The sequence below is a fragment of the Ictidomys tridecemlineatus genome, chromosome 9 (assembly GCF_052094955.1).
Source record: "Ictidomys tridecemlineatus isolate mIctTri1 chromosome 9, mIctTri1.hap1, whole genome shotgun sequence".
In the NCBI taxonomy this organism is placed as follows: domain Eukaryota; kingdom Metazoa; phylum Chordata; class Mammalia; order Rodentia; family Sciuridae; genus Ictidomys; species Ictidomys tridecemlineatus.
Genome location: NC_135485.1, coordinates 63,862,288 through 63,884,172, shown reverse-complemented (window position 1 = coordinate 63,884,172; position 21,885 = coordinate 63,862,288). Strand labels below are relative to the sequence as shown.

General features: G+C 36.6%; 1 protein-coding gene across 24 annotated transcripts in view; it reads left to right on the top strand.

Moving 5' to 3' along the window:
* The first annotated feature begins 274 nt into the window (after positions 1-274).
* The window catches only part of Coq2 (coenzyme Q2, polyprenyltransferase), an 81,103-nt gene continuing 59,492 nt past the window's right edge, over positions 275-21,885 (top strand). For 21 of the 24 annotated variants that reach the window (XM_078021505.1, XM_078021506.1, XM_078021502.1 and 18 more), the window contains exons 1-7: positions 276-567; positions 5,905-6,071; positions 8,763-8,884; positions 10,191-10,276; positions 12,281-12,414; positions 14,497-14,685; positions 16,726-16,864. In XM_078021505.1, coding sequence (XP_077877631.1) covers positions 315-567; positions 5,905-6,071; positions 8,763-8,884; positions 10,191-10,276; positions 12,281-12,414; positions 14,497-14,685; positions 16,726-16,864 — 1,090 coding nt within the window. In that variant the 5' untranslated portion in view covers positions 276-314. Of the gene's footprint in view, positions 568-5,904; positions 6,072-8,762; positions 8,885-10,190; positions 10,277-12,280; positions 12,415-14,496; positions 14,686-16,725; positions 21,059-21,885 lie in introns of those variants that run through there. The other 3 variants (XM_005339312.5, XM_078021517.1, XM_078021519.1) reach the window with 3 other exon arrangements.

Below are 21,885 nucleotides of genomic sequence, written 5' to 3'. Positions count from 1 at the left end.
TTTGGCTACTTGCCATTTAGATTTAAAAGGGAAGAACCTGGGTGCAAACTAAAATTTCCAAGTTTGGTAAGTTTTTCTCAACTTTTCTCTGGGTGCAACTGTTCCATGTGAATGAACACTTTCCTTTCACATCCATTGAGAAAACTGATAACAGGAATGTACCCCCACACACCCCTTCACAAGGTAAAGCGACCCTGAAGGCCACCCACCTGCCTCAGGAGGGACGGTCATTTCTCCTGACGCCACCGCGCATGCCTGCCCACGAGCCGACGCTGGAAGATGACGTCGCCCGGCGTCGCGGCCTCCCTAGCGCCATGCTGGGCTTTCGGGGAGTAGTACTTGCACGGGGCCTGCGGGCCGTGGCGTCGGCATGGCTGCGGGACTCGAGTTGCCGTGCGCTGGCCGTGGCGCACACAGCAGGCGCGCCCCGCGCAGGGGACTGGCTGTCCCCAGCCCCACCGCAGCTACACCGGCGCCCGCTCAGCCTTTCGGCCGCGGCGGTCGTGAGCTCGGCGCCCCGCCCTGTGCAGCCCTATCTGCGCCTCATGCGGTTGGACAAGCCCATTGGTGAGTGCGCGCTAGAGCGACCCGGGGCTCTGCGGGCCTCGGTCCTCCGAGTGTACCCCTCGGAACTATCCGCGGTGGCCGGCCCGGGCGTATTGAAAATGAGCACCAGAAAGCCGGCTTGGCGCCTCGGTGTCGTGTGTTCTAGGACGGGTCACCTCGTTATAGGATCGGGACGGTCCCCGGAGGGACCGGCCGACTTTCACCCCGAGTCCTGAGTCCCAGAGGCAGGCAAGAAGAAAAAAAATCCCACTGGTGTAAATGGTGAATCTGTCGAAGCATTGCGTTCTCGTGGCCCCGCATTTGCAACCTTTCAGTGTTGAAGCACTTCTACAGTTACTAGAGGGATGGATCCTCTCCACAATCCTGTGAGGCAAATACTAAAGACAAGACACTGAAGAAACTAAGGGTCCTCATCAGACCCAGACTAGAACCTAACGGTTCAGTGCTGAGCCTCTCCCCCCCCCCCCCGCCCCAATCACCCGTAACACAAAGATTTAGTACATTTGAAGGCAGTTGGTACATCCCTTCTGGACGTTATAATCGCCCGCTGAGAGGATTTGCCAGACCCCTATTCAATACCTCACACCTCACTCTACCTCTTTTTTTTTTTTTCCATAGCATTCACCATTAACTATCTCTATGCACTTATTTTATTGACTCCTCTAATGCAACATAAGCTCCGTATACCTGGGACTTAACTCTGTCTACTCTCTAGAACATTGTTTGGCAATAGTATTAACTGAATTAATAAGTTCTTATCACATGGCCCTAGCCATAGGGATAGAAAGAGCTATGGAAACTCCCTGCTTTCGAGGATATCTGGTATGTCTGGAAAAGATAGTTGATGAAATGGGAAGTATGGGATCAAATAGGAGTAGTACAGTGCTGCAGAAAAAAATAGAGATATTACTTTGGGTCTCAAAAAAAAAAAAGAAACTTCAAAAAGTTTTAAGAAGAAATTGTACTCCAAAGAATATTTTGATTTTGCAGAGGAGGAAAGAGGTCTTGGTGGGGGAAATATTTTTGCAAAGATCCAAGGGTGGAGTGTTGAAGCAGTAAGAGTATGAGCTTCACCTGCAACTGCCAAGTGGGTATAGAAAATTGCAGGAGACAAGGCTGGACTAAAGAAGATGAGTAACAAGGAGAAAGAGGATAAGGCTGTATTCTAGCTGATGTGGATGTTGACATTTGCCATATCAGGGTATGGAAACACATTTGAATGCCTAAGATGTATTCACTTGGCCTTTGTCCATTCAAGACCCTCAATTAGGGCTTGTTTTGTCTAGATTTGTACTCCTATTTGGAACCAGAGAACTGAGTCATAACAGTTAGCAATTAAAGTAAAAAATATATTAAATAATAGGCATAGCCCTGTCATTGTTGGAATGACCCCCTTGCATTTGGGGGCCAGATTCAGGTTTATAGGCATAAATTTCTAAGCCCAGTTCTAATCTAAAGCTTCACTGTTAGATCTGTTCTTGGATTCTGCATCACAGAACTATATGAGAGATTTACAGATATTCTAAAAAGACCAATAGTTTAATTATTTCCATAATTAAACCTCTGGCTTCTGTCTTACTGACTGAACATTTTGCCATGTAACCGGAGGCTATAAACAATTTATGAGCAAGTTTTGGAGACAGATCTCTTAGATTTGGATCTCTACATCACACATTTGAAGGACCTTAGTTGGGCTTGATTTCTTAACTATAAAGTGAAGATACTATTAACAATTTCATAAGGTTATCAGGAAGTGCCTGGCATACAACAAGGAATCAAGAAATATAAGCCAGAAGTAATTATTAGAGAAAGTTGTGTTTATGGTCATATATGTTAAGATACTATCCTTAAGATACATCTTTTGAGTCTAAATAAAATGATTACAGAATTTTTCAGGAAACTTAAAAAGAGTTTAGTCAACAAACATTTTTGAGCCCTTACATATGCCAGGGACAATAATTGAAAGAATTCCTTGTTTAATATTTATTTGTTTAAGTTATCCTGTAAGGTAATTTTGTATGCATTATTTTACTTTTTAGAGCTACATTTTGATACTTTCATAAAGCAGTAGATTTCATTGTTTTTGAAGACATAATAACTTCTTTAAAATGGGTCAATCAACATTTTTCAGTTGGTGGCTTTCAACAGAAGTTTCAGTAGGTGGCGCTCTTTCCACTAAATTGGCAGTATAATTTTTTGTTTTACTTCATTTATGGGTGATTATGTTTTCTTAAAGTTAATCCACAAGTAGTAAATGAATATTAGGCTCACTTTTTACAGGCACTTTGGTCTGCCCATCTTTTCTCAGACCTGATCTCGATTTTTTTTCTTTTTATTAGAAACTTCAGTTCTACTTGCACCAGTAAATAATAGCTGTGAAGTAATTATTTCTTCTCTATGCTAGGATGATAATGTCAGCAATATCTCCATTCCTTGCAAATTCTACTGGTGGCTCCAAGGTAAAGGAAGTAGACAAACCTATTATCTTTTACTTAACCTCTGTTTTCCTGTTTTTTCATTTGTAAGATAGGATTACTAATAGAATCTATTTTATGAGGATGTTATTGAGATTTGGATGTGTTTATGTATAAAAAATATTTGAAACACTGCCTGACATTTTGTGAAAATTCAGTAAATGTTAATGTTATTATTTTAGGTGGGATACACTAAATATGAATCTCTCCAGGACAATCTAAATTCAGACACTGGGCATGTCGCAAGTTTTAGCTTGAGGCCTCTCCTTGACTTTTCTGCTCTGAGTTTATTAAGCACCTACTGGAAAAGATTCCCTGATTCTTCTTCACCTCCTCCCCAAATAACTTGGGTAGTTCTATTTTATCCCTTTGTAGCACCTTGTTCCTGTATAGTTGTTGGATTAGTCTTTCATTATTATCGCTCATTTAATTAATTTCTTACTTTTGATTTATAAGCATTATGAAGGCAGAATGCAGCTCTTTCTTGGTCACCATTGTATTCCTGCTTCCTAGCACAAGTGTGTGCTTCATAAATATTTGTAAATGAATAAATTTACATTCATAAATGATTATGGGAACATTGGTCATTTGGCCATTTTTTTTTTTTTTTGCAGGATTTTATCTTCATTTATCCCAGAATCCTTTTTCTCTTGGTCCTGAATAAGGGAAGAAAACTCAGAGTTTTATCTAATTGGCACCATATCCAAACATTAGTTGACAGGCTTTCTTTTTAAAGTAGACTATCTATTGAAGTTCATGTGTAAAGTCTTATCTGTATAATCTATTTGCTTAATTTCTTTTTTAATTCTTTTTAAATAAATGACAGTGGAATGCATTACAATTCTTGTTACACATATACAGCACAATTTTTCATATCTCTGGTTGTATATAAAGTATGTTCACACAAATTCGTGTCTTCATACATGTATTTTGGATAATGATGTCCATCATATTCCACCATCCTTGTTAACCCCCTGCCCCTTCCCTTCCTCTCCCACCCCTCTGCCCTATCTAGAGTTCATCTATTTCTCCCATGCTCCCCCTCCCTACTCCACTATGAGTCAGTCACCTTATATGGGAGAAAACATTCGACATTTGTTTTTTTAGGATTGGCTAACTTCACTTAGCATTATCTTCTCCAATGCGATCCATTTACCTGCAAATGCCATGATTTTATTATCTATTATTGCTGAGTAATAATCCATTGTGTATATATGCCACATTTTTTTTATCCATTCATCAACTGAAGAGTATCTAGGTTGGTTCCACAGTTTAGCTATTGTGAATTATGCCACTACAAACATTGATGTCGCTATGTCCTTGTAGTATGCTGTTTTTAAGTCCTTTAGGTATAGACCAAGGAGAGTCAAATGGTGGTTCCATTCCCAGTTTTCCAAGGAATTTCCATACTGCTTTCGATAATGGCTGCACCAGTTTGCAGTCTCACTAGCAATGTGTGAGTGTACCTTTTTCCCCACATCTTCACCAACACTTACTGTTGTTTGTCTTCATAATAGCAGCCATTCTGACTGGAGTGAGGTGATTAAAGAGTAGTTTTGATTCGCACTTCTCTAATTGCTAGATATGATGAATGTTTTTTCATATATTTGTCGATTGACTGTATATCCTCTTCTTCAACAAATAGTGCTGGGGAAACTGGAAATCCATTTGCAACAAAATGAAATTAAACCCCTCTCTCTCACCATGCACAAAACTCAACTCAAAGTGGATCAAGGACCTAGGAATTAAACCAGAGACTCTGCATCTAATAGAAGAAAAAGTAGGCCCTAATCTTCATCATGTCAGATTAGGCCCCAACTTCCTTAATAAGACTCCTATAGCATAAGAATTAAAACCAAGAATCAATAAGTGGGATGGATTCAAACTAAAAAGCTTCTTCTCAGCAAAAGAAACAGTGAGGTGAATAGAGAGCCTACATCTCAGGAGCAAATTTTTACCCCTCACACATCAAGTAGAGCACTATCTCTAGGGTATATAAAGAACTCAAAAGCTAAACACCAAAAAACAAATAACCCAATCTATTTGCTTAATTTCATCTAGTTTGTGGGTTAAATACTAAGAATTAACTCTGTTTGTACATGTAGTTGTAACATATATTACAAATAACAAATAGCTGTATGCTAGTAACTCCTCTCCTCCAAGACCATCTCAGTGTATTGTACTAATTGTAAAGTTAACTTTTTTGAGCAGCTATTATGTGCAAATGATACAGAATTCAGAAGTTGCCAGGCTAGAGTGAAAAATAAGTTTTATGCCCCTCTTATTCATGCAGTTCCCCTTTCCAGAAGCAATTATTATGTTTCTAATGTGCCTTTACTGACATAGTATGTGAACATACTAACACATGTATGTATTTTATACATAGATGTGTTTTATACAAATTCATAGCATAACAGTTTTTAAGTTATCCTCTATAAGGGTAGGACCATTTTATAACCTCATCAGAAATACATGAGTGTCTAACTCCCAGGGTATGTCATCAGACTTTGGGTTTTGCCAATCTCACAGGTGAAAAATGTCTCAATGTAGTTTTAATGTGTTTCTTAAAGTTGAGTGTCTCTTCTTGTGAATAAGAGACATTTGAATATCTTTTTGTGCAAACTTTTATTACATCTTTTATTCATTTTTAGTTGGACTACTGATCTCTTTCTTCTTCATTTCTAGGGGCTCTTTACATATTAGGGAGAACAATCCTTTGTAATATTTGTTTTCCCAGTTCTGTCATGTATTTTTTTACTTTGCTTATAGTGCTCCTTAATTCAGTAGCATGTAGCGTTTAAACAAATAAAAACAGTTAACTGATGAGTGTTTGTACCTGTTTTGTGTTTATATTTTTGCTTAGGAACCTGGCTACTGTATTTGCCATGTACCTGGAGCATTGGTTTGGCAGCTGAACCAGGTTGTTTTCCAGATTGGTACATGTTATCCCTCTTTGGCACTGGAGCTATTCTGATGCGTGGAGCAGGCTGTACTATTAATGACATGTGGGATCATGACTACGATAAAAAGGTAGTTTTATCCTGAAAAATAACAGAGTGGCTTATCTCAATTCTACAGAATAACATGGTGGCATTACTTTTGAATGCCATAAAAAGCAACAGGATCAATTAGTGTCCTCACTAAAAGCCAGCATGAGAAATGTCAGTGTCACTTGAAAAGTTGGTATTGCAAAGTGCAGTTTACTTTCTTCCTTGACACAAGAGTAGCATGGGGCAAACTGATCGTCATTTTACAAAAAAAAAAAAAAAAAGGTTTTTAGTTGTAGATGGACACAATACCCTTATTTTATTCATTTATTTTGTATATAGTGCTAAGGATTGAACCCAGTGCTTCACACTTGCTAGAAAAGCACTTACCACTAAGCCATAACCCCAGCCCATGCACTTCATTTTGGCAAAGCTAATTCACAAGAATTTGGAAGACTGAGGGTAAAGGAGATAAAGGGTAGGAGTAAAAGTGAAAAATCCCTCCTGAACCTTTTAGTGTCCAAAAGATCTGTCCCTTTCATTGAGATGTATGTGATGCCCTAACTATGCTTACTTATCAAATGTTAATTTAAATAAACAAAGGCAGTCCCGTAAGCATTGGTTATATAGGAGTTCCCTTTATCCTTGGTTTTGCCTTTTGAGGTTTAAATTATCCAACGTCAAGTACAACATTAAATGGAAAATCACAGAAATAAACAATTTGTAAGTTTTATGTTGTGCACCATTCTGAGTAGGATGGTGAACTCTCTTTTATTAAGGTGTATTGTTATGATTTTATTTCATTTTTAATTGTTGTAGTTAATATCCTACTGTGTCTAATCTGTAAATATACCTTCTGTATATTCAGGAATATTATAAGCATAGTATACTTAGGGTTTGGTATTCTCTGCTGTTTCAGGCATTCAATGAAGTTCAAAATTCAGAATCTAGGATCTGAGAACCCAGTATTTGAATTCATCACTTACTGGCTGGGTGAATTTTGGCAAATTACTTAAGCTCTTCTGGTTGGTTACTTAAGCTCTTCATGTTCTGGTTTCATAGAATATGTTTTGACCAATGTGTCATATCATCTCTATTCTTGATGGAATCTTGCTTATTTGAAGCTTTCAAATTTAGTTAGGTAATTCTGTACTACTGTATCAGTGGTTAGTGATGCGGTTATTAGGATGGACTGACTGCTATCCTTTAGAATCTGTGACCTTGGAAAATTACAAAGCCTCTTCCTCAGTTTCATTAACATTAGTAGTTTTAAGAACTTGTGAATGACTATGAGGATTGAGTGAAAGGATACAATTATGGCTCTTGGAATAGTAGCACATTGTGAACACTCATTAACTTGTTAGAATAATGATGATATCTTGAAATAAATACAAAAACAAATACTATTTCCAATTTCAAACTTTAGAACCGTATCAGGGATAAAGATCCAAGTCTGGTACTCTAACTAGGATGTATCTTTACAGTTTTGGATAAGTCGCTTTATTGCATAATGAAACATATAAGTCTAATTGGCAGACTTTTTCTATAAAGAACCAGTTAGTAAATACTTGAGGCTTTGTAGGCCAAGTTGCCTTGTTGCAAATAATCAATTCTTTGTTAGAGTGTGAAAGCATACATATATAATATATAAAAAATTATGGCTGTGTTTCTCAATAAAACTTTATTTATAGACATTGAGGTTTGAATTTCATGTTATTTTAATGTTACATTACTTTTTTTAAAAAAAAAATATTTCCAGCCATTTAAAAAATGTTAAAAACCATTCTTAGCTCATTGGCTGCACAGAGGTAGGCAGTAGACTGTGTTTGCCCTACAAAACATAACCTTTGATATCAGTCATAAAAAAATATGTTGTTAACAATTGGTAATATTTATTGCATACTTACATGCCTCAGTGCATTTACTCTATAAGGTGGTGCTATTATTATTTCTTCCTATTTTTCCTTTAATAGATAAGTAACCTAAGGCTAGAAGAGCTTAAGTCTTTTGCCAGAATTCACCCAGCCAGTAAGTGATGGATTCAAATGCTGAGTTCGTAGATCCCGGATTCTGAATTTTTAACTTCTGGCAATTTTGAAATTTTTGGTTATATTCTTTATTTGTGGTTGAATTTAAGATAATCACATTTCCTGAAGGAAAAGAACAGTTAGTATATATAATTTGTCTATTTAACAGCTCTGTCTATTCACATTCTTCAGAGTGGTTTTGCCCTTAGCATTTGGGTATAGTTGATTGAATATATAGACACATTCTTAAGTAACCTGGCAAAAGCACCCCCCTTACAAGCCCAGATATATGTCTTCTTTCTAATGTCTGAATTCTGAGGGTAATGCTTCCTGTGCTCAAAACATTCATGTGATATTAACCTCTCTTGCAGTTTCCTCTTTCCTGAGAATTCTCATTAGTATTGTGCATCTTTTTTTTATGGAAATTGAATTTGTGTATTTGTTATGCTGAGTAGCTAAAAAAAAACTAGATAAAGTAATTGCTTTGATTGGTTTGATGGAGATGGAGATGGGAAATAGGGGATGGTAATCTTGAGCTCTTTTCAAAGCTTTTTCAAGATGCAGTTCTAATTCTTGGCAGTACTTCAAATGTTGTTTTCTTTCTATTTATATTTGTACCTTGGTGCCTACCATAGGCCAAACATTTGATTAAGTATTTAAATAAATGAGTCATTAAATGAGGCTAACATCTATTTTTATGTGTTAAGGTTACAAGAACAGCAAATCGTCCAATAGCTGCTGGAGACATTTCAATTTTTCAATCCTTTGTTTTTCTTGGAGGACAGCTGACCTTGGCACTGGGTATTCTTCTGTGTTTGAATTACTACAGGTATATTAAATGTGTTTTCATAATCATGTGTAAAAATCTCTTCTTTGAAAGGAAAAAAGTAAGAAAAAAGTAAAATAGAAATAGTTTTATCACGAAGTTGCTTATTGGCTACCTGACAAGCATCTATAAGTTAGCAAGCATAAATACAGTAAACTACCACACATTTTAAAATCTGCTTCAAGGATGCTCTCAGCCAAAGGAGTTAAGAGATCATCATTTAATTTGTTCTGAACCACCTTCATTGTTTGTACAACGTGTTCCCAGAGGAACACAAGGTACTTTGTTGGGTTTTATAAGTGTGTATACACCCACATGTATATGTAGTTTGATTTATGCTGATAATTTTTTCTGAAGTACATGGAAGCAGGAGTGATTAGAATCATTTTCAGTAAGAGGAACTGTGTCTTTCATGTAACTAATGAATGACAGAAGAAATAAGTGGGAGGACTCCTAGATCTCTTAAAATGAGACACAATGTATGTATAAGAAGACTGTTACAGAATACCTCAAGGCTGTGAGAGAGAGAGTGTGTGTGTGTGTGTGTGTTGGGGTTGGAGAGGTTTCAGCATATAAGTATTACTTTATAGAAACTGGTCTTAAATACATGTCTTGCCCTGGTAGCATAAAAGCACTTTTAAAAGGTTATTCCTGGAGAGATGGTGTTAGATGAAATTTGGGGTTTTTTTGTTTTGTTCTGTTTTGGGTGTTTTTTGGTACCGGGGATTGAACTCAAGGGCACTCAACTACTGAGCCACATCCCCAGCCCTATTTTGTATTTTCTTTAGAGACGGGTCTCACTGAATTAATTGCTTAACGCCTCCCTGTTGCTGAGGCTGGCTTTGAACTTGTGGTCCTCCTGCCTCAGCCTCCCGAGCTGCTGGGATTACAGGTGTGTGCCACCATGCCCAGCTGAAATTTGGGTATTTAAGAACATCTTATGGTTTCATAGTTGCTTTCTTTTTCCTGAGAAGTAACAGTTTTCTCATCTATAAAAAGGAATGAGAATAAAGCCTCCTGCTTCTTGGGGTCATTGTGAAGATTCTCATGACTTAACAAATGTAAAGTACCTGGAATAGTGCCTAGTATAAGAGTACTATGTGTGTTATTTGTTATTTTGTTGGGATTTTTTAATAACACTTAAAATATTTTTCTAATTAGTCCTTTAATAGAAAAAGTCAAAGTTTAGGAAGAAAATTTTACATTACAGAAAATATTACTTAAGATAAAAATATCTTCCACTTAGTATTACTAATGTGTTAAAATACTTAGTTGTTTCTAATGATTAATCCTGTTTTTCTGTTTTCAGTATAGCTCTGGGAGCAACATCCTTACTTCTTGTCATCACCTACCCACTAATGAAGAGAATTACATACTGGCCTCAGTTAGCCTTGGGTGAGCTTGGAATAGCTAAGTATTTCCTTTGATACTCCCAACCTATATATATATATCTATATATATATGGAGAGATATTAAATATCAAGTCAGTTATGAATTTTCCAAACCAAATTAATTTTTATATTATATTATTATATTATAAAGAGGGCATTTATTCATTCTTATTGACTAAGAAAATCTTGCATATTTATTTAATTATCATCCCCATCCTCATCATCATTATTTTCTGGAATCTTTGTAAAAAGCCTGCCCCTGTTCCAGACCCTGTGACATACACCTGTAATCCCAGCTACACTGGAGGCTGAGGTAGAGGATCGCAAGTTCAAGGTCACTTAGCCAGACCCTGTCTCAAAAAGGGCTGAGAATATAGCTTCATAGTAGAGTGCCCCTGGGTACAGTCCTCAGTAACACCCCCCCACCCCCACCACCACCACCACCACCCCCCCCCCCCCCCGGCAAATCTAGGCATGTTATGAAAAGATGATTGATATGGGTGCCCTAAAAAATTTGGGGAATGAGATAGGAAGCATTCTAGAAGAACAAGGATTAAAAGTATGTGTGATAGCTTAGATAGTAGCCATTCTGCGAAGCTTTCTTAGACTTCCCAAGAAGGCATTAGTCTCTGGACTTCCATAGCCCTCTACTGTGGCATTTACTCATTTTAACATTAATTCAACAAAAATATATTGACAGCCTCCTATATTTCCCCATTAATAAATTATAAGTAACTAAAAGTTAAGGCATTCTTTACATATGGCAGCATCTAACATATAGTACTTGGCATAGTGCAGGTTTTCAGTAGATTATTTGTTGGTGAAAAGAGAGAAAGATAGGTATGTTAATAAGTAAGTCAAAATCTATTGCAAAAAAATCTACTCCTAGACTTTTCTATTTTTCTAGAATGTTCTAGACTATTCCAAGAGTGATTCTAGGTTTGGGGACCATTCTTCCAACAAATAAAAGAGCAAAAGGGCACTCCAGCCAATTGATGAAAGCCTGACTTGTGGGAAAGTTGTGATAGAATTATTTATCTTCTTCTAATATTTCTAATTGAATACTCTCTTTCCTTTCATTATTTTAAAAAAAAAAAAGTAGAAAATTATCTTCTTAACTAAATGGGAGTCTTTTGGTAGAAGGAGCCTAAGCATTTCCTATCCACAAGATAATACTCAAAAGCTGTTGCTTTACTTCTAACATTTATTAAACACTCCTTTTACCTGTTCCAGGAATTATCCTAGGTACTTGGAAGTCAAAAGTGATCAAAACACATTTACCATCTTTAAGGAGGTAGAGAAGAAGACAAAAGATAAGCAGGTCTTTGTAGTACAGTGTAGCATGTGTGAATACTCTAGGACCACAGTTGAGGACATTTTCTGAATGGAAATAGGCAATAAAAGAGGAGAAAAGGGGTTTCTAAGAAAAAATATTGTTGCATTTAAGGTGTCTGAGGGAGTCACAGGCAAAGATGTTAAGTAGAATGTTAGTGTCTAGTCTGAAGCTTAGGGAAGTGATCAGACTTACAAATAGAGATTTAGGAGCTGTTATGTTCACATTCACCGTGGAGGATGGGCTTGTAGAATAGGAGAGTATTCCCATCTCTACTCTATTTCTATAATTTACGGGAGAAGTTGAGTGGTATTGGAAAGAACTCCGTTTTTCAGGTCTAAGTTCAGACCCCAGTAGTTGCTGCTTACTGACTACATCAGGTGCCTTACCAGGCAGGGTAAATGTTCTCATTAAACCTATTTATCTTATTGGGTGATATTATTCTATTAGCTATGTTATTTTAATTCTTAATTAAATTCTGAGCCTGTTTCCTTTTTGGTAATTTTGAGCTAATAAGTGCCATAGACGGCTGAAAGAATTTAATGAAGGAACACATAGGAGTCTCTTTAGACCCTAAAACAGCAAGCATTTAGTATATACAGATGCCCCTCTCCTTCCATGTGGAATTCTGAAGTACATCTTGACTTTTCCCCCTCTCTGTTTTACCAATCATAGGGCTGACTTTTAATTGGGGAGCATTACTTGGATGGTCTGCTATCAAGGGTTCCTGTGATCCATCTGTGTGCCTGCCTCTTTATTTTTCTGGAGTTATGTGGACACTGATATATGATACTATATATGCTCATCAGGTAAAGAAATAATATTTTTTCTTAACTTTGGTTTATATATTGTTGTTTTTAGAGAACCTTAAAATCAGAACCAAATAAAGGAGAAAGTTGGTTTTTTTCCTAAAAAGAAAGGCACAATTTCATAACTCCAACAAAATACTTGTTTCATATTTATGTATGTTAACCAAAGAGTTTGATTATTCTATTTTGTTTACAAGAATTTAAGTAATTTTTACTATATTCAAGGACTATTTTCAACACTTTTCAAATACTAGTTTGTTGTTCACAGTAGCCTGCAAGGAAGGTAATTTTATTATTGTCATTTTACAGATGTATGAAGTATGTATGAAATAACTTGGCCATGTCACACAGTAGGTGGCAGAGCTGAGATTCAAACTCAGTTTCCAGAATCTGCATTTTTAATGTTATACAATCCTTCCCCTCTATATACCTTTAATCATTGTATTGGTCATTTTTTTTTACTTAGTACAGGTAGTTAGCATTGTCGCACATTTATGCCATAGTTATTTTAAATTTAACAGTATGTCTATTTTGGCCATTTAAGCTGTTTCTGAGTTTTTATAATTTATAAATAGTATTTGTAAATATTATAAATCATTAATAGTTCATGAACATGAGGTCTTCAGGTAAATTTTTATGAATGGTATTACTAAATTAAAGGTATATACTTTTATGGCTTTTTTTTTAATTTTTAAAAATATTTACTTATTTATGTATCTTTAGTTTTAGGAGGACACATTATTTTGTTTTTATGTGGTGCTGAGGATTGAACCCAGTGCTTCATGCATGCCAGGCGAGCACTCTACCACTGAGCCACAACCCCAGCCCTTTTTTTATAGCTCTTGATAATGCTTTGTCATAATTTTGATTTTAGAAACTTTTTTATTTATGACTTTGACATTTATGCTTTTTTCTACCTTGAGATGCAGTTGACAAAAAATTATATTTTCAAGATATATAATGTGATAATTTGGTATACATATACATTGTGAAATGATTACCATAATCAAATTAATTGACACACTCATCACTGCAATTAATTACCATTTGTGTATGTGGTGAGGGTGTTTATGAACTTTAAAAATTTTTTAACAACATTTTTCTTATAAATTATGACTATATAGTCTCAATTATTTGCTTAAAGAATATGTCATGATTTAATAAAATTCTTTTTGTAGTATTTCAACCTGGATTTCATCCTAAAACTCCATTACTGCTACATATGGAGAAGCAGATCTGTAATCAGTCTTATTTCTGAAATAGTATTTGACTCACAGTTTAGGAGAGATACTAAGCTAGTGATTAGAATAACTGTACTCCAATTAAATTGACTTCTTTAGTAAATCACCACATACTCATTGAGACTTATGATTCACATAATTTGGCAGTTTTTACCCTGAATGTGATTACAGTATGAAAGAAAAAGAAATAGGATAATCCCATACTTAACTGTAGTTTAGATTTGGTCCCTAAAAGATAGCCTGTCGGGTAGCTGACTGTCTGCAGGTGAGTGTACAGTTCAGCATGGCAGCCACTGATATCATGTGACCCTAATTATAACGTACAATTGCTGGGGGAGACCACACAGCTAGATGTGCATAAACAGAAAAGACTTGATGGGAAAGCCAAGGATGTGATTATGTGGTGAGTGAGCATTTTACCCGTATTAAAATACATAAGAAATTATTGAGATTTGAGAACTTTGAGGTAGAAAGGAGCTATGTGAAGAATTAGAGTTTTAATTATGATATAGTAATGTGATATAATTTAAATCATTTTATGGTTATAAGAAATAAAATAAATGGGAATAAAGCTGGCTGATGATTTTAGTATTGCATGTAACTTTGGTTCAATCTGCATATTCATTATGATTAGTCTATATTTCTATGTTGTCATCTCTTACAGCTTGTGATATATCAGCATGCTCTTTAAAAGACTTTTCTTCTATAGCTAAAAGGCAGTGATAGTTGAATAACCTTGGGAATATATTTAAAACTGCTAAATTATACATTTTGAAATATGAAATTTGTGTATATAGTTAAATCCCCCAAAAAACAATTTCTTATTATTTTCTGATATTAGGACAAAAGAGACGATGCTCTGATTGGTCTTAAGTCCACAGCACTGCGGTTCCAAGAAAACACCAAGCAGTGGCTAACTGGCTTCAGTGTTGCCATGATGGGGGCGCTGAGCCTAGTGGGAGTAAATAGTGATCAAACTGTACCATACTATGCTGCTCTGGCCACCGTCGGAGCCCATCTAGCTCACCAGGTTTGAACTTTTTCTTTTTTCCCTCATTTTTCCTTGGTATAAATTATAAAAATTATTTAAACAAAGTGCCCTCTATGTTTAGCAAGGAACTTCTTAAACAACCAGTTGATTTGTATTACCTTGAATTGCCCCCTCCCCTGCCCCAAGTTGTCATATTAAATATTTGGCTAAATTATTTTAGAGAAATATTATAAACCTAACCTTGGATTTTCCCCTTTGATTTTCCTGGAATTACTTCTGATGCATCTGGGAAAATTTCTGCAGTGTGTGAAACTTGTGGATTGAGTTGAATTGCTCTAAAAGCAAACTGATAAACCAAACTTAAAAAAAAAAAAACAAATCTTAGTTTTTGTTGATGATTAGTAGACTAATCATTTAGAAGTTTGGGTTTCACTGACATTGAGACCAGTGCCAGGTAAGACATGACATGTAAACATGTCTAGGTTCTGGCTAGAAAGAAGGAAATTTAATTTCAAAATATTCACCCAGCACCACACCTCGAGTCCCTACAAGCTTATAGTGAAAGTCTGCATTATTGACTTATAAAATGAATGAACTAAATCTAATTTTAATTTAATAAATTGGCTATTTGTATCAGTGTTCTCTTTTTCTTTCTTTGAATAGAATTGACAAGATGTTGGTAAACCTTTGCTTAGATGATCTATTTTAGGCAGATTGTTATGAGTTACTGGTCAGTGTAGACAAGACTTGTACAACAAGGAATGGTATGAAGGAAACTGAAATCTAATGTACTGATTTTCCAGCATTGTTTTTCTCATTGTGAAAGCTAAAAGATGTGAATTGGTGATTCTCTAGAATATCACCATTTTCCTCTTTAGAATTTCTCAACATCCCTTCTGGCCATAACTCATTTCTATGGGGGCTGTCATCATCAATTGATTATCTGGTCTGGATAGTAGATATACATGAATATTTAAGCACCTGGATATTAGATGGAAGAGGAACACAAAAATTACGAGAACAACCATAAATATAAGGAATCTGTGGAACCCACTTTACATTTGCAGCTGCATATGTCTAGTCCTTAATGCAGTGTTTTAAGATGGATATAATCTTCTAGTATTTGAGTAGAAAGGAAACTCATGGTGTTAAATCTGTAGACCATATAATAAGGAAGAACATGAGACTTTCATGACATATTTGCAGGGCTACCATGGAGGGGAAAGTATGTTTGTGTGTTCTAGGACACTAGCCATAATATAGTTCTCTATATCCCCTTCTCCATGTAGGGATGGGAAGAATGTTTAGAAATGTATAGGGACATCCCTGGTTCTCTCATACATTTAGTCATTGAGAGCCAAGAGTATTATTTCAGTGCACCAAACAGCCCTGCACAATAGAATTGTCCTGCCCAAATGTGACTTGTCCTTGGTTGAGAGTAAAGTTTGAACCAGAGGATGGGAGTTGCAAGGAAACCAACTTCAGATCACTCTGTGTAAGGAAGAGCTTTCTGAGTATAGGGAATACTTTTGATCTGAAATGCTTGAGACAAGAAATACTTGAGAGTTTTGGAATATTTGCATATCCATATGGGGGATGGGACCCAAATCTAAAAACTAAGTTCATTTTTGTTTCATGTACATCTTATTCACATAACCTGAAAACAATTCTATAAAATGTTTTTAATATGTCTGCATTTTGACTGCAGTTCGTTAAATGAGGCCAAGTGTTGAATTTTCCACTTGTGATGTCAAGTCTGCTGTGGTGTCAGTTTTGGATTTTGGAGCATTTCAGATATTCGGTTTAGGGATGCTCAATCTATAATCAGAACTAAGAATAGTATGAGTTACTTCTCAAAGCATTCACATACCCCTTACCAGAAGTTTTTAGGACACAGCTTGGATGATTCTCAGTGAAAAATAATGATAGATTTTTCCACATTGGGAGACAATTTGGGATACAGTATTTCCCACTACTTAAAATTCAGTGACTACTATTTCCTCTGTATTTATTTGTTTCTTTGTTATATTCCAAAGCCCTGACTAGATACCAATGCAGTATTATGTTCTTCTCTTACAGATTTACACCCTAGACATCCACAGACCTGAGGATTGTTGGGATAAATTTACCTCCAACCGAACAATAGGAATAATCATTTTTTTAGGGATTGTCCTTGGGAACTTGTGGAAAGAAAAGAAGATAGATGAAACAAAGACAAGTAAAGATAGTAAAATAGAAAATTAGCAAACAAAGTTTAGGAATTAGGAAAACAAATTTTGACAAAACACCCTCAGGCCTTGCAAGCACATAATTAGGTAAAATAAGAAATCTGGTGCAATATGTTAAAGAAGTAAGAACCAAAAGATGAAGATTTATATCATATTTACCTGGGTTTTAATTCATCTATTTGCTAGCAGAATTATTCCCCTGTCACAGAAACCAGGGACTCTCTTAAGATTTTCGATGACCTTGATATTTAAGTTGATGCATTCTTCTGCCCATTATAATTCTCATCTGAAGTTATGGAAATCATGAGAGTTTTGGCACTTTAGAAAAACCCTGATGTGTATCTCATCAAAATGAATGTCTCTGTAGGAAAATATAGTTTCTATTTATTTTTTATATTATCTAATTATAATTTATAAAATAGAAACATGTTTGAATGTATCATTCTTCTCTGTACCCCCTTCAGAATGTTTCCAACCCAGCAACCAGAGTAATTCTCTTAAGTGACCTAAGTAAGGTCATGTCATTCCTCTGCCCAGAACCCTCCTGGATCTCCCCTGGTCACTCAGTACAAACTCAGAATCGTGTTACCTGCTAGACTTTCATGATCTGGCTTCATCTCTCATTACTCTTCATACTCAAACCTGTTCCAGCCATGCTGTGTGCGTTACTGTTCTCAGTGTAGGCAGACTCCTACCCTAGGGCCTTTTCATATACTATTCACTTTGCTTGAGTGAAAACTAGGTCTTACTCCTTTACTGCAGGTCTTTTTCTCTTCCCCACTTCCCTCCCCCCATCCATCCTTTCTTCCTTCTTTTTTCTCACTGAATTGTGATCTTCCTGCATCCACCTCCCAAGTCACTGGAATATAAGCATGCACTACTGCACCTGGCTTTCAGTCTTTTCTTGAATCTCACCTTCTAAAAGAGGCTTTTCTTAGTCACTGTTTCTAAAATTTATACAGATATTACCCATACTTCCTGTCTCTAAAAAGCTCTTCATTGCTTTTTTCTTGCAGCACTTATTGTTAACCTAAAATACCTTTTACTTGATTTAAGTGATTATCATGGACAATGAGATAAAGAGGCAATCACTTGTATATGAGGGTTGTGGGCAGCAACAAATGTTAACTTGTATAATATTGATGACAATGACAGTAATGCAACCGACTGAACACTTACATATTCCCATCACTGATCAATAAGCATAGGAAAAATTGTTTAACTTTTTCCAGCAAATAATGAAACATTGAAAGTGTTAAGACTTAGTACAGAAGTAGCAGCTGTAACTTTGCTATAGTAGCAGTGAATTGAAGGAGGAAGAAGGAGGAACATGGTACTCTACTTTTAATTAAATATGATTGCCTTTAATTTTACCTAATTCTTACACTGATCAAGATAGAATTTAAATCTATTGATTTGTTTTATTAATAATATCATGTTATATTTTAAAATGCTTAACCATCTTAACCCGTTATCATTGACTGAATGGCATTGGTTTCATTTTCCTTAGTTGAAAAAAATTGAAAGAAATTTTGGAATCAATAAAAATCTTGCAGCCATTTGTGAAGAATCAGGGCAGGAGAAGAGAAAGTTAATTCATAGATTCGCTTGCTCTCAAAAGCTGCTAAAACTTAACTGGATCATTTTAGTTCTTTTACATTTCTGCTTTTGCCTTCCAGTAGAGAAGCAGTAAAAAAACAATATAAATGGGTAAGGGTAAGATAGAAAAAAAAAGATGAAGTAGGATATTAGCCTCTAGAATCAAGGACTCAAAACAATTCAGGCTCAGAAAGAACAACTGTCATCCATCTACAGTGAAGATTGTCTGTACCCTGTATAATAATTATTTTTTTTTTAAAGAGAGAGGGAGGAGAGAAAGAATTTTAATATTTATTTTTTAGTTTTCGGCAGACACAACATCTTTGTATGTGGTGCTGAGGATCGAACCGGGCCGCACGCATGCCAGGCGAGTGCGCTACCGCTTGAGCCACATCCCCAGCCCCTGTACCCTGTATAATTATGAGGGGTATTGCCAGACATAAAATGACAGTGGGAGTCACCAGTCTTGGGAAATCTATTAAATGGATAGAGTCCTTGCTCTAGACATCTACTTTGGGGCTGGGGATGTGGCTCAAGCGGTAGCGCGCTGGCCTGGCAAGCGTGCGGCCGGGGTTCGATCATCAGCACCACATACAAACAAAGATGTTGTGTCCGCCAAAAACTAAATAAATATTAAAAAAAAGGAGACATCTACTTTGGATTCTGTGAGTCTGTATAGAGAAATGAGTGAAAGAGTTCTATAAATTGTGGACAATCATCTTGCTTAAATTTATGATATCACATGTGCTGCCTCTCCCTCTTCCTGAATTTCTTTGCTACTTTGCTCAATGCCTAGATTAGAAAGGCCTTCACAGTCAGGTCCCACCCTACCATTTCCCAACTCAGCCTCAAACCTCAACCCTCAGGGCTTCTCTTCACTATCTTCAGATCACACTCACGCCCTTCTCTGTCATTACAACTGTTCTGCCAGCAGATAGTATGGTAAGGCCCCTGGAGTAATAGGCCCATGTGTGAGTACTCTGGCAATCTTCAGCTAGGACCGGTCTGGCACCATGTCCTCATCTGCCAAACTGAGCTATCATTAACATTTAACTGATTTGGGATATGTTTGAGTTATGGGCTGACTTTTATGCCCCAGAAAACTTCATATATTGAAGTTCTAACCCCTTGTATCTCAAAATACCTCTTGTCTATATTTGCAGATAAGATCTTTTAAAGAAGTGATTGAGTTAAAATGAGATCTTTAGGGTGTATACTAATCCAGTGTGATTGGTGTCCTTGTAAGAAGGAAATCTAGACATAGACACTAGACAAATGAATGCATAGAGACCACACACACACACACACACACACACACACACACACACACACACACGGCAAGAAGGTAGCTGGCATCTGCAAGCAAAGGATAGAGGCCTCAGGAAAAAACAAACCTGCTAGCACTTGATCTCAGCCATTTTATATCCAGAACTGTGAGAAATCAAATTTGCTTTTTAAGTCACCTAATCTGTAGTAGTTTGTAATGGCAGTCCTATAAAACTAACAGGAAGCCCTGAGCCTGGCATAGGAAAGCCATCTACAAAGGGAATTCACAGAAACACTCTCATTTTCCTGCAATTCTTCCTTTTTGTCCCAAAGCACAAATTTTGGCCCTTCCAGTGACCACAGCTATAGCTGGCTAAATAAAACCCTCCCAAAGATGTCCACATTATAATCACCAGAACTGGCAAATAGGTTACATGGTAAAAGGCACTTCACAGATGACTGAGTTAAGGCTCTTGAGATACAGAAATTATCAGTTTGTGCAGGGGTGCAACATAATCACCAGTCCTTAAAAAAGGGCAGGAAAGTCAAAGGTAGTGATAAGCCAGGCATGGTCACACACATGTGCCTATAATCCCAGAAACTTTGGAACCTGAGGCAGGAGGATCACAAGTTCAAAGCCAGCCTTAGTAACTTAACAAGGCCCTAAACAACTTAGCAAGACCCTGTCTCACAAAAGAAAAAAAAGGTGTTAGGGATGTGTCTTAATGGTAGAAAGCCATTGGTTAAATCCTTGCTACCTGTCCCCCCCCCACACACACACACACAAAAAGGCTGTGGTATGATATGTGATAGCAGAAGCAAGAAATTGGAATGATAGGAGAAAGGCATTATGAGCCAAGGAATGAAGGTGGCCTTTGGAAGCTGAAAAAGGAAACCGGCACATCCTTCAGCATACAAGGAGCCAGCCCTGCAGACACCTTGACTTTAGCCCAATGGAGCTGATTTTTGGATTTCTGATCTCCAGAACCATAAGATAATAAGTTTGTGTCCTTTTAAGTCACTACATTTATGGTAATTTATTATAGCAGGCACAAGAAACCAATACAACTATTCCAGCTCTCACTGACCCGTCCTCTGAATTCCCAGAGCACTTAGTACCAGTGGAGCAGTAGCTAAAAATTCAAGTCCTGGTCACAGCTGCTTGGGTTCGAATCTTTTAATACCTACTAGTGGGATGATCTTGAGCAAATTCTCTGATCTCTGAGGTTCAGATGCTCAAATAGGGGTGATAATAAATACCTTTTCACATGAGTTTAAAAATTTTGTCTCCCCCTGTTAGAATAAAAATTTTATGACAACTGGGACTTTGTCTTATTTGCTGAAATGTCCCCAATACACCACACCATAAGCTCTCAAATATTTATTGTACATCAAGTGAGCTAACATTTGAGCCACTTGCCAGACCTGTTGTTAGCTGTAACCATTAGATAGATATGTGTTAGTGTTGCTGGGGATTGAACCCAGAGCCTTGCATATGCTAGACAAGCCCTCTGTCACTGAGCTACATCCCATCCCCTGCTCAACCATTAGAAATCATTAATGTCATCTAAAGTTTATAACAGAGGCACCATAGTAAAAATAATTTCGTGTATGCATGATCAAAACTATGTAAAAGTATAGGTAAAGAAGATGAAAGAAGCAAAAAGTTATATCTTAGGTAACAGATTATTAGAATGTGGTTTTATAATAAAATTGGAAAGGTGTTCTAAATTTCATGTTTAAGCTAATTCATGTTTAAGTATAATTTGTAGTTTTTAATATTTGCAAGATAACCTATGTGTAGTCCTCACAAATACAAAGGCAAGAAAATTATCATTTTCGTAAATTCTTCCCAAAATAAAGAATAGGATTGAGGACCAGAGGAAGACATTTAACTAGCCCCAGACTTCCCTGTCTTCCTTTGAGCATAATAAATCCTTGGACAACATCTGAAATTACATTTCTAAGAAAAGATAAACCCCAATAGAGCACTAAAGTTAGACCATCCTTGTGCTGCCAAGAAGTCACATTGTAAAACAGTCATAATCCCACCTTACAATAGAAGGAACATATTTTCTTAACCAATGATATCAGAGCTTCCTGTAAGGTTGAATAATAATTGCCACACCTTGCTCATTATCAGAAA